The sequence below is a fragment of the Mandrillus leucophaeus genome, unplaced genomic scaffold, assembly GCF_000951045.1.
Source record: "Mandrillus leucophaeus isolate KB7577 unplaced genomic scaffold, Mleu.le_1.0 Scaffold1278, whole genome shotgun sequence".
Taxonomy (NCBI): Eukaryota; Metazoa; Chordata; class Mammalia; order Primates; family Cercopithecidae; genus Mandrillus; species Mandrillus leucophaeus.
The window spans coordinates 309,352-321,221 of NW_012101187.1; the positions used below are offsets into that span (position 1 = coordinate 309,352).

General features: G+C 38.9%; 1 protein-coding gene and 1 long non-coding RNA gene across 13 annotated transcripts in view; one reads left to right on the forward strand and one right to left on the reverse strand.

Annotated features, from left to right (window-relative positions):
• PEX5L (peroxisomal biogenesis factor 5-like) overlaps nt 1-11,870 on the forward strand; it is a 242,800-nt gene that overhangs the window by 147,740 nt on the left and 83,190 nt on the right. For 10 of the 12 annotated variants that reach the window (XM_011972157.1, XM_011972161.1, XM_011972158.1 and 7 more), the window contains 3 exons: nt 4,989-5,183; nt 9,898-10,021; nt 10,930-11,026. In XM_011972157.1, the coding sequence (XP_011827547.1) occupies nt 4,989-5,183; nt 9,898-10,021; nt 10,930-11,026 (416 nt within the window). The remainder of the gene's footprint in view (nt 1-4,988; nt 5,184-9,897; nt 10,022-10,929; nt 11,027-11,870) is intronic. The other 2 variants (XM_011972164.1, XM_011972165.1) reach the window with 1 other exon arrangement.
• LOC105533675 lies at nt 3,498-10,004 on the reverse strand. Its single transcript, XR_001005151.1, has 2 exons — nt 9,895-10,004; nt 3,498-4,225 (listed from the first exon to the last, which is right to left on the reverse strand). It is a non-coding gene; the product is annotated as an uncharacterized LOC105533675 (long non-coding RNA).

The following is an 11,870-nucleotide window of genomic DNA, read 5'->3' on the forward strand; positions in this document are numbered from 1 at the left end:
CTCTTGTTTGATAACGTGTTTTTAATATTAAGAGTATATCTCAAGGCAAAAATATTATATATTTTTTAATTCCTAAGAAATCTAGCTTTTCTATAAATCAATACAAAATTTAAAAAATTTAGGAAATATTTACCTTTTCCGGAGGTCAGTCCATGACTGTTTTTCTCTATGAAACCTAAAAGAACATGTCTTTTGCCTCATAGAAGTTCTAAATTATAATTTTTTTCCACCCAGTTCAATTAGATTATCTGAAAAACAAAAGTTTTTGAGAGTGCCAACTATTTAAATCATTCCTCGGACTATCCAAACTGCCAAATAATTAGAAGCTCAACAAACAAATTAATCAAAGCCTTATCAATAAAGTCAGCACACTGCCTTAAGGTTAAGATAAAGTCTAGAGAGGACTGTTTAAGAACACAGGCTGTGGAGAGATGAGACCTGTATCCTGTATTTGAATCCTGGTATGAACACTGATGTACCAGTTATATTAGTTTTCTATTGTCACTGTAACAATTACCACAAATCTAATGGCTTAAAACAACACAAATTTATTATCTTAAAATCAAGATGTCAACAGAGCTACATTACTTCTAGAGGCTGCAGGACAGAATTCATTTCCTTGCTTTTTCCAGCTTCTAGAGGGCACCTACAATTTGGTGGCTTATGACCCTTGCTCCATCTTCAAAACCAGCAGCTCTCTCTCTCACACATTGGTCTCCATCCTCGTATCTCCTTCTCTGGCTCTGACCCCCTAACTGCATTTTATAAGAACTCTTGTGATTACATTGGGCCCACAGGGATCATCCAGATTAATCTTTCAGTCTCCAAATCCTTAACTTAATTACATCTGCAAAGTCCCTTTTGCCATGTGACATGTCAAGGTAACATATTTACAGATTCTGGGGATTAGAACGTGGGCATATTAGAGGGGGACGTTTTTCTACCAAATCAGCTGTGTGACTTTGGACAAGTTACTTAATATTGCCAAGCCTCAAGTTTTTCATATGTAAAATTAGAATACCTTTTTCACAGGAATGTTATGTAGACTAAACAAGGAAACATTCATAAGCACTTACCATATTATACATTTTCAATAAATAGTTTTTGTAATCATTTCCAACCTCATATATCTACAGTTTGCGTCAAGCATGAATGCTTTCAGTAGAGTCTTCTAGTAGCAATAAATATTTATTTGCATCATGACTATGCTTATAGCGCTGTTCCAAGAGCTTTAGATAAGCACTTCATCCAATACTTTATAAAGTAGTTTTATCCTTATTTTAGGTGGGCAGAAGAAGTTCAGGTTCAGAGAGACTTTTTTTTTTTTTTTTTTTTTGAGACTGAGTTTTGCTCTTGTTGCCCAGGCTGGAGTGCAATGGCACAATCTTGGCTCACCGCAACCTCTGCCTCCCAGGGTCAAGCGATTCTCCTGCCTCAGCCTCCCAAGTAGCTGGGATTACAGGCGTGCACCAACACGCCCAGCTAATTTTGTATTTTTAGTAGATATGGAGTTTCTCCATGTTGGTCAGGCTGGCCTTGAACTCCCGACCTCAGATGATCCACCTGCCTCAACCTCCCAAAGTGCTGGGATTACAGGCATGAGCCACTGCACTCAGTCAAACTCAGGTAGTCTTAACCACTGTCCTGTTCTGCCTTATTTTATGCGCAATATGCATGGAACATCAAGACACCAAAATAGATTAGCTGAACTAAAGTGAAGAAGACAGGACAAAGTGCTACAAGGGTGACTGGCAAAACATAGCCTGCTCAGAAGCAACTGAGCTGGAAATCTCCCTGCTACAGCAAAAGGAAGGGAAGTCAATGACATCCTCTGGGCAATGGGATCCCACAGTCTATAAAGCTGTGAGTGGTGACTGACATGTGGTCCATGAGAAAAGTCTGCATATGTGACAATAAGATTACACCCAGAAGGTATTTTATTAGATCTACACTAACACACGCATACACACAGGTGCACACACACACACACACTTTTCACATTCACTGTAAGAGGAGATTATCCTTTGTGCTCCTTTTTTTTAGAGACAGGGTCTTACTCTGCCACCCGGGCTGGCTCAAACTTCTGAGCTCACGCAGGCCTCCCACCTAGTCTCCCGAGTAGCTGAGACTACAGGTGAGGGCCATCACTCCTGGCTAGTTTTTTTTTTTATTTTTTTAATTGTTTTATAGTGACTGAATATATTGCCTGGGCTGGTCTCAAACTCCTGGCTTCAAGCAATCCTCCTGCCTCAGCCTCCCAAAACACTGGGATTACAAACGTGAGCCAGCACACCTCACCGGTTGGTGCTCTTAATTTAAGCACACAGATACTGAAACCCAAACCTTCATGTGCCTGAAGAACCTTTAAAATAGGATTTAAAAAATCAGCAGAGCAGACACCACCTTCCATACCAGAGCTGTCTTTGAAGCCTGTGTGGAGCAATAAGATTCTTTCTTTTAAATCTTAACTAAAGGACACGCACATGCTAAAATGTGATTTGTCTTTCTCCAGAGAGTGAAAGGCTGCACCCACTCTTCTCTCCTTTTGAAAACGTACTCTGCAGGGACTTTCCCAGCTTCAAAGCTGGCCATTCGACCTCCAAGTCACCTCCTTCATAGCAGCTGGGTAACCAATTAGGCCTTTTGTGTGTGCCAAGCATTTGTTTCACATTTGCAAGGAAAAAAACAAAGGGACAAAGAGCTCAGAACAAATATAGGAAGTGCCCAGGACACTTTGGAAGGGGAAAGAACCTTACTGAGCCAAGTTTGAATTCGCAGTTCACCCTTTTAGTAATTCACTTGTTCTGAATGTGAGAAGAAGATATAGAATTCAATTAGTACCTGCCAGCTGCTACTCCATAACAAATGTACTTCCTATGTTCAAGTAGACAATTTTATAATTTGCTTCTGAAAGTCTAGGAGCAAGTGACTAACTCTTAATTGTTTGTACAATTAGTAAAGATATATGTGGCATTCTATATTCTGTCATCAATTTCCTTTCCTCTGTTATAAGGACATCACATTGGGCCTAGACACCTTGCCAGCGTAATAGTGTTCTGGCAATTTCTATTTGAATGTTCAGTGGATATAAAGTGTGAGGCATTCTAGCCTGTTTTGGCTGTCTGCCATGCTTACATTGTAGACATAAAGTCAAGCAGCTTAGTTCTGAATGCCACTTCTTTCCCTCCGCGTTCAAGTACTTCCTAGTCACAAAACATCCCTCGTATCTCAGGGCATCTTAGCATTGGGAAGTGGTTCCCATTGCCTCAGGAAGATTCTGTTGAGATAAGCTGACACTTTCAGGCCACTTTATGATAAATTTGCTTCATAGGATCCTCTGTAGAACGCATATCTTTGTCTCATCTTCAGTTTTACTCCCAGTAGCATTTTCTCTTTCTGTCAGTATATGGATCTGATTCTTGTCTCAAATAAAAAGGAACAGTGAAAATAGGAGAACATCATCAACAACAACAAAAAGGATAGAAAAACATCATGAATTGGCTATAAAAGAATAGAAATCACATTTATTGAGTACCTATTGTATGCCTGGCACTTTACATACATTAGATCATTTAATCTTCATCTTATCCCTAAAAGACAATTAATTCCTCATTTTCAAATGAGGAAACTGAAACTCAGAGAGGGCAAGAAACTTACTTCAAGTTACACAGCTAAGCCATGACAGAGCCAGATGTTTCCACTTCACCAACAACATCCAACCACTGTGACTTGGAATTGGAATCAGAAAACGAGACTATTACGAGTGAAGTTTGACACACGATCCTAAAGATCCCATAGGAATGGTTAGCTCATGAAGCCCATGCACTACTAAAGAAATCCGGGTTGTGAGTTCAGTGGAGCCTGGCCCCTGCCTTCAGTACAAGGGAGAAGCAGACAGAAGAGTATTGAGACATCAGCAAAAATCCATTCCCCACCTAGAGGAAAAGCTTGGAGATTACAGAGGAATGCTGCAGTCATTGTTGTAGACTGCCACAAAGGGTTAATGCAAGTAGTTTCTTTGTCTTTCTGTGGCTTTTCTAAGTGAGCTGGGTGAAGAGATTCCTTGCGAGGAAGCCACCAGTCTTGCTCAGAAGCTAGTCTCTCCAGTGTGGTGCCAGGGCCAGTGAAACAGCAGGGACTGGTGGAGAGGTAGAGCTGTAGGGACCTTCTCGAATTTGAATTTTCTATTTCTCACAATGAGCTAGTCAAACTCTGGTTATGTGCACTGTAAAAGAAAGAAGAAGCAAAGGTTATAAAACATCTTTTTTGAATTCTCATTTGCCTGATTTGCATTTGAACAACTTATTATTTCTGCTTTCATTAGAGTATTTAATGCAATGTAATCAACCTGCTAAGAAGTAAAAGTGTAACAGTTTTATAGTTAGTTACATTGAAATTTAAATTTGCATACTAAACAGCAAAGGCATTAACATGTGTACCTATTCATCAACTATGGATTATAAAATACCTCTCTTGGGTGAACCCAAACAGGATGCCATTTTCTGATTGAACTGCTTAATTAAATAAAAGGTGATTAACAGCCTTGCTTTATACCCCATATACTTTATTGTTTAAAATTAAAATACAAAGACATTCAAAAACTTCACTAAATCTCTGAATATGATAGATTGACTCCTCTCTGGGAAACTGTAATCTAAAATAACCTTCAGTATAAATAAAGCAAAGCAATAAAGTAAATAGCATCTGAACTCAGATTCAGTTTCATCATTTTAATTTCATTCAAAGCTTCATCATTGCTGAGGCTGGTCTAAGTCCTTTCTTACCAGTTTGTGCCATGCCAAATATAAGAATAACATGCAACAAATATCCCAGTCTAACAAGCTGTCTCTACAAATCAATGGTGAACTAACTTGATTCTAATCTATCCTACAAACATAAAATCTTTCTGTACCCAACTGAAACCTATTTAAAAAAAATAATTTCAGAGTAGTAAATGGGCTTATCTTAACCTCTTCCATTTCTGATAGTACTGACCACTGGCTTAGATCTCCTTGACCTGAGTGAACCAGTCTCTCAAACTCAAACCAAAGCCAAGAAGTCAGAGCCCTCATCAAAAACTTCATCCCTCAAGAAAAAGGCCGATGGATCTGACCTCATCAGCACAGATGCTGAGCAGAGAGGCCAGCCTCTCAGAGTCCCGGAGACTTCATCCTTAGACCTAGGTAAGGCAATCGCTTGTGGCTGTGGATGCTCAACCTTGCTCTGCTGGTGTGGATACAAGAGGAAAGTTCCACCAATGGCATTGAACAGTGAACAAAGGAGTAGAAAAGGCATAGTCCATGGTGGAAACTGGACAGGACATAGCTTCTTTTGGGCTTGAACTTTGTATAGCAATTGGGGAGCTCAACTTTGCATAACTGGTTGATTCATGTATTTATTCGACCCACAAATATGATGTGATTGATAGGTGCTGGGCACCAGGCTAGGCACTAAAGTTACAAATAAAGGTAAAATGTGCATCTTGCTCTTTAGGAGCACTCAGTCTAGGACAAGAAAGAGGGAACTTCTGAGTAACCAACTCTAATGCAAGGCCCGGGGCAGCCAGATCAAACAGTATGTAACAAGTGTGTTTGGGAATACGTGCAATACAATAATAACAGCTACCATTTGATGGTGGATTACAATGCCTAGGAACCACAGTACATTACTTACATATATTATCTCATTAAATTATCACAACTCTTTGAAACATGCAAGGAACCAAGTTTCAAAATTTAAGCAATTTGCCCAAGATCTCACAGTTTATAAGAGGAAGAGCTGAAAGTTGAGCCTAGCTCTAGGTAACTTCAAAGCCCATATGTTTTCCACTATATTCCACCTCCTCTGAGAAAGGATGGCTTAGTTCTTAGCTCCTGGAACCAGACATATTAAGCTCTCCTTTCTCAAGAAAAAGAACAGTGACAGGTATTTTAGAAAGCCAAGAGGCCCATGAATCTTCCCTGGCTGTGACTGACTGCTGTGTGTGTAGGTATATGTGTGGGGAGGTGAATTTTGTATATACATTCATAAGGAGATCATAGCTTATCCATAAGGCTATGAAGAATAAATGGAATACATATGTGAAATCACTTATTACTATGATATGTACATGTTAAATGGTCATGAATTAATTTATTCATTTGTTCAGCAGACATTTCTCTGAGTATCTACCATATTCCCAGCACATACTAGGTGCTAGGAATACAAAGATAAATAATATAAGCTCTGTGCCTTAGCAAATTTACAGTCTAGTGGGGAGATAGAAAAATGATTAAATGATTATAATAAAATATTAACTATATGTAGCAATGAAAGAAAACCCAGATCAGTTACTACATGAGCCTCCTCATCATGCCATTGCCCTACCCAGTGGGAGAAGGTGTCTTACAAGAGGTACTACGTGAGCTGAGGTTTGAGGAGTGCGTAGGAATTTGCCAGATTCAAGATAGATCAGGAGAAAGATGGGGAGAACAGTGCAGGGTATCCCTGGTGCGGAAAGGAAAGGGATTCACACACAAATAGATAAACACGGCAAGATGTCTTTTTAAGTAAATATACATATTTCAGTAGTACTCAAGGATAGAATAATGAGAGAAAAAGTCTGAAAATCACTTGTGGCGAGATCATAGGAATCCTTGGATGTCATGCCCTTAAGATTGGGGAAGGAGGGATGATGTTCGAAGAGTTCTACTAAGAGGAATGACAGCAATGGTTTCTATTTTAGAAAAATCCTTCTCTGGTGGATTTACGGAGAAAGGAATAGAGGCAATGAGACTAGTCCAGAGATCCAACAGTGACAAGGGGGATAATGAGAAAGAGAGAGACAGGTTCCAAAAAATATTAAAACAAGACTTAGAAACAGATAATACGTATATGTGAGCAATGGGGACATGTAGAATGTGCCAAGCTCCATGACAGAAGATGGAAGAGGAGCAGGAGTGAACTATTGAGTTCAGCTTTGAACCTGCTATATTTGTGGAAACTATGGGACTTCTCTGTGGATACCTCCATTAGGCTGTTAAGTATATAGGTCTAGAACTGGAGAAAAAGAGCTGAGTAGGAAATGGAGATTTGTAAGTCAGAAGCTTGTGTATGAATGGATATTGGAACCATGGGTGTAGATGAGCTCTTCCAGGGATAGACTGTAAAGAAAGGAAAGAGAACCACGCCATTGCTCAAATTAGTGGCATACACAGGAACTCCTCTCCCCTGCCATCCCTCTTTGAGGTCTGTCTTTGGAGGGAAATTTTATAACTATCTCTACTATTTCCTCACCATCTAGGTTTATTCAGTTTTACAAATAAGTTAATAACATGTATAGATTTAGATAAAAATATATTAATATATTGATTGGGTGCAGTGGCTCATATCTGTAATTCCAGCACTTTGGGAGGCCGAGGCAGGAGGACTGCTTGAGGCCAGGAGTTTGAGACCAACTTGGACAACACAGTGAGATCCCATCTCTACAAAATTTTAAAAGTTAGCCTGGCATAGTGGCATAAGCCTGTAGTTCCAGCTACCTGGGAGGCTGAGGCAGGAGGATTGCTTAAGCCCAAGAGATTGAGGCTACAGTGAGCTGTGACTGCACCACAGCAGTTCAGCCTGGGCAGCAGAGTGAGACCTTGCCTTAAAAAATAGAATATATTAATATATTATGATATAACACAATAAGCATGCAGATGATGAACACTTATTTCTCTGCTTCTGAGAAAATGTCCTATGAAGAAGTTGTAAAAGTATTTAGTTTAAAAGCACCTTTAAGAATAGCAGTGTTGGCCAGGCGCAGCGGCTCATGCCTGTAATCCCAGCACTTTGGGAGGCTGAGGCGGGTGGATCACCTGAGGTCAGGAGCGCGAGACCAGCCTGACCAACACAGAGAAACCCTGTGTCTACTAAAAATACAAAGAAAAATTAGCTAGGCATGTTGGCACATTCCTGTAATCCCAGCTACTAGGGAGGCTGAGGCAGGAGAATTGCTTGAACCCGGGAGGCGGAGGTTGCAGTGAGTCGAGATCGCGCCACTGCACTCCAGCCTGGGCAACAAGAGCAAAACTCCGTCTCAAAAAAAAAAAAAAAAAAAAGAATAGCAGTGTTATTCACAATAGTAAAAAGGTGAAAACAACTGAAACGTATCATGAGATGAATGGATAAACAAAATGTAATATATACACACAATGAACTTATTCTGCCTTGGAAAGGAATAACTTACATGCTACAACATGGATGAACCTTGAAGATATTGTGCTAGGTGAAGTAAACCAGGCACAAAAGGACAAATACAGGTTGAGCATCCCTAATTCGAAAATCTGAAATCCTCCAAAATCTGTAAGTGGAAAACTCCACACCTGACTTCATGTGATAAGTCACAGTCAGAACTTTGTTTTATGGATAAGATTATTTAAAATACTTTATAAAATTACCTTCAAGCTATGTGTGTAAGGTGTGTATGAAACATAATTGAATTTCGTGTTTAAATTTGAGTCCCAGCCCCAAGATATCTCATTATGACATATGCAAATATTCCAAAAACCAAGAAAAAAAATCCCAAATTTGAAACACTCCTGGTCCCAAGCATTTTGCATAAGGAATAATCAACCTGGATTGGAGGATTCCACTTGTACGAGGTACCCACAACAGTCAAATTCATACAGACAGAAAGTAGAATAAAAGTTACCAGGTTTTTGTTGGGGGAATGAAAAGTTCATGTTTAATGAGTAGAGTTTCAGTTTGAAATGATGAGAAATTCTGGAGATGAATAGTGGTGATGGTTACACAACAGTGTGAATGTACTAATGCTACTGAATTGTACACTAACATATGGTTTAAATGGTCAATTTGTTATGCATTTTTAACCAGAGTTTTTAAAAAGAAGGGGAAAAAAGACCTTAGAGAACATCATCTGCAAACTGATCTCTTTTTTCAGACAGAGTTTTGCTTTGTTGCCCAGGCTGGAGTGCAGTGGCACAATCTGAGCCCACTGCAACCTCTGCCTCCCAGGATCAAGGAATTCCCCTGCTTCAACCTCCCAAGTAGCTGGGATTACAGGCATGCACCACCACACCCCATTCATTTTTTTTTGTATTTAGTAGAAAAAGGGTTTCACCATGTTGGTCAGGCTGGTCTCGAACTCCTGACCTCAGGTGATCCACCTGCCTCTGCCTCCCAATGTGCTGGGATTACAGGCGTGAGCCCCTGCCACCTGGCCCAATCTTTTTATACACTAAAAAACTGAACCCCGAGATTGTTTCAGTGGTTTATTCACAGCCACACACCTGTAATGAGAGAGAATCTAGCCAGATTTTTTTTATCTATAAGAACTAAACCACAGGGATAAAATGGTTCCAGGATTCCCTTGGCTGTCCTCATTGCCTCCTTTCTCTCTCTCCCCCATTATAAATTCCCTCCTTTGGTGAAAAATTACATGCTTTATTCAAAAGCTGTGAAAGTGTTCTGATTTATCCCCACCTCCTTTTAACAATGAAGCTCATCTCTTTAAACAGAATTTCTTTCTGGAATCATGCCAGCAATGCCCCCAAACCCCGCTTTAGCCAGAGACTGACAGGGTAGTGCTCCAGATGTACATTCTACACTGGATTGCACAGGCTCATATACAAGATTCAGAATGTACACAGCTTCAGAAATAAATTCAGGTCAAACAACTTGATTGCATTAACTGTAAAAGCAATGCAATTTATCTTAATAGGAGATTTCTATTTAGCTGTACAAGTTTTAATTTTTATGCAACATTGAAAAGATAAAGGTTGATCTTGGGGCTTGGGACATTGGTTGAATGAAGCTCACTTTGATAAGATTTTTCAATCTTAATTAAGCTCTCTTTTTCTCTCTGCACCACATGCTCCCCCAACCTGCCTCACCCGCTTCCTCTGTACTTACTAGACATTCAAACACAACTGGAAAAATGGGACGATGTTAAGTTTCATGGCGATCGAAATACCAAGGGACATCCAATGGCAGAGAGAAAATCATGCTCATCTAGAACTGGATCAAAAGAGCTCTTATGGTAAGGTATTTTGATATCAGAAAATGGCCATTTATTTATCAACTTTATGAGTGGCACTGAAATAGCCAATGAGTTAAGTCAATCCAAATACTTGGCATCACATGTAACCCCTATATAACAATACCAATTACGGTGGCTTCTACCAATTCGAATTATTTCATCTCAACTGTCAAAAATTAATTCAACTCAGTCAATAAGTGTTTTGAGAGATTTGTAATTCAACATTGGTAATAATGTTCTGAATGTGTAACTGTGCTGATTAGTAAAACTAGGTGTATATGTGTATATACATGAGAATATTCAATATATTAAATAATAGTTAAATTTTTGCAGTTATAAGGTAGCTTTTTTGGTTTGCTCAATCATCCACTATCAGATAATCAAATAATTAAGAACAGTGCATGGAAGCTTATGAGAAAATCTGACCACCTGAGTTGTACCATATTTTTGAAGCTTCCTAAAGGGCAGTATCCAGCGTCCATCGCCTACTGCCCTCCCACATCTCCATTTATCATGAGATTTCAAATTCTGTATAAAGATAAAATCTCTCCTGAGACACTTGTTGGGAAGTTCTTCCCCCCACCAAAAACAAAAACAAAAAAACATAATTTTTTTATGAAACAGAATTTTCTGTAACAAAAATGGTACTGCATTTATTGACTTTTTGCCCATAATTGAACTGAATTTTTAATCAAAGATAATAACACCTAGCACATTGTAGCCTCTTACATTCTGAAAGTGGCCATTATAATAGAAATACATGAAAGTTATCTTTATCATCAGAATTTTGATGAGAGCTTTGACATCATGGCTTTCAATGATCCAAATTAACTCGGTTTCTTGACTGGATTTATAGCTTAATTTTGTTTCTAGATGTACATTTAATTTCCTTAATGCATCCCTTATAGGTCCTCAGAGCACAGATCTCAACCAGAACTGAGTGGTGGAAAAAGCGCCCTCAACTCTGAGTCGGCTTCAGAGTTGGAATTAGTGGCTCCAACTCAGGTAATAAAACTGATTATTCAGTGAACACATCTTTTCCTGTATATAACATACAGCATAAATGTTTTATTTCCATTTTATACAAGAAGTTTGAAGTATATTTTATACATTGCGTTTCATGTGCTGTTTCATTCAGTAGCTATCTCAATGCTTAAAATAGCTGAAATATAGGTATATATATGTATATCTACACATTTGGCTGGAAAATGTGTTAATGAATTCACTGTGTACTTAGCACTTTTTCCTTGTTCTATCATTTACTGTTCTATTATTTTGTAATACAAAATCTGTTCTACTCTATTATTAGCACTGTTTACATAATAGAACTCAATGGAGAGGAAATTACATCTTGAGTGTTCATTCACATCTATGCCCTGTGGAATGTACTACACATTGGTACCCTGACTGTCATATTAAAATAAATGTCATACTGAGAAATATATTATTATAGTATTAGGAGTCATGATGATGATAATAAGAGCTACTATTTGTGAGTGCCATTAAGTATCAGGGACTTTACATATGTTTTTTAAGTGTTATATATAATACTCAAATAATCCTGCAAATTATTATTAACCTCACTTTAAAGATACTCTTTAGTCTCAGTGACGTCAAGCACATTTTCCTGGGACACTCAACTAATTCACTGGTGGAAGTAGGGTGTGAACCAGGTCTGTCTGTCCATTACTTGAACCTTAAGTTCAGTTTAACTGGCTGTTTTGTAACTAGTTATCTCCTATGATTAAGACCATATCTCGGCCGGGCGCGGTGGCTCACGCCTGTAATTCCAGCACTTTGGGAGGCCAAGGCGGGCCGATCATGAGGTCAGGAGATCGAGACCATCCTG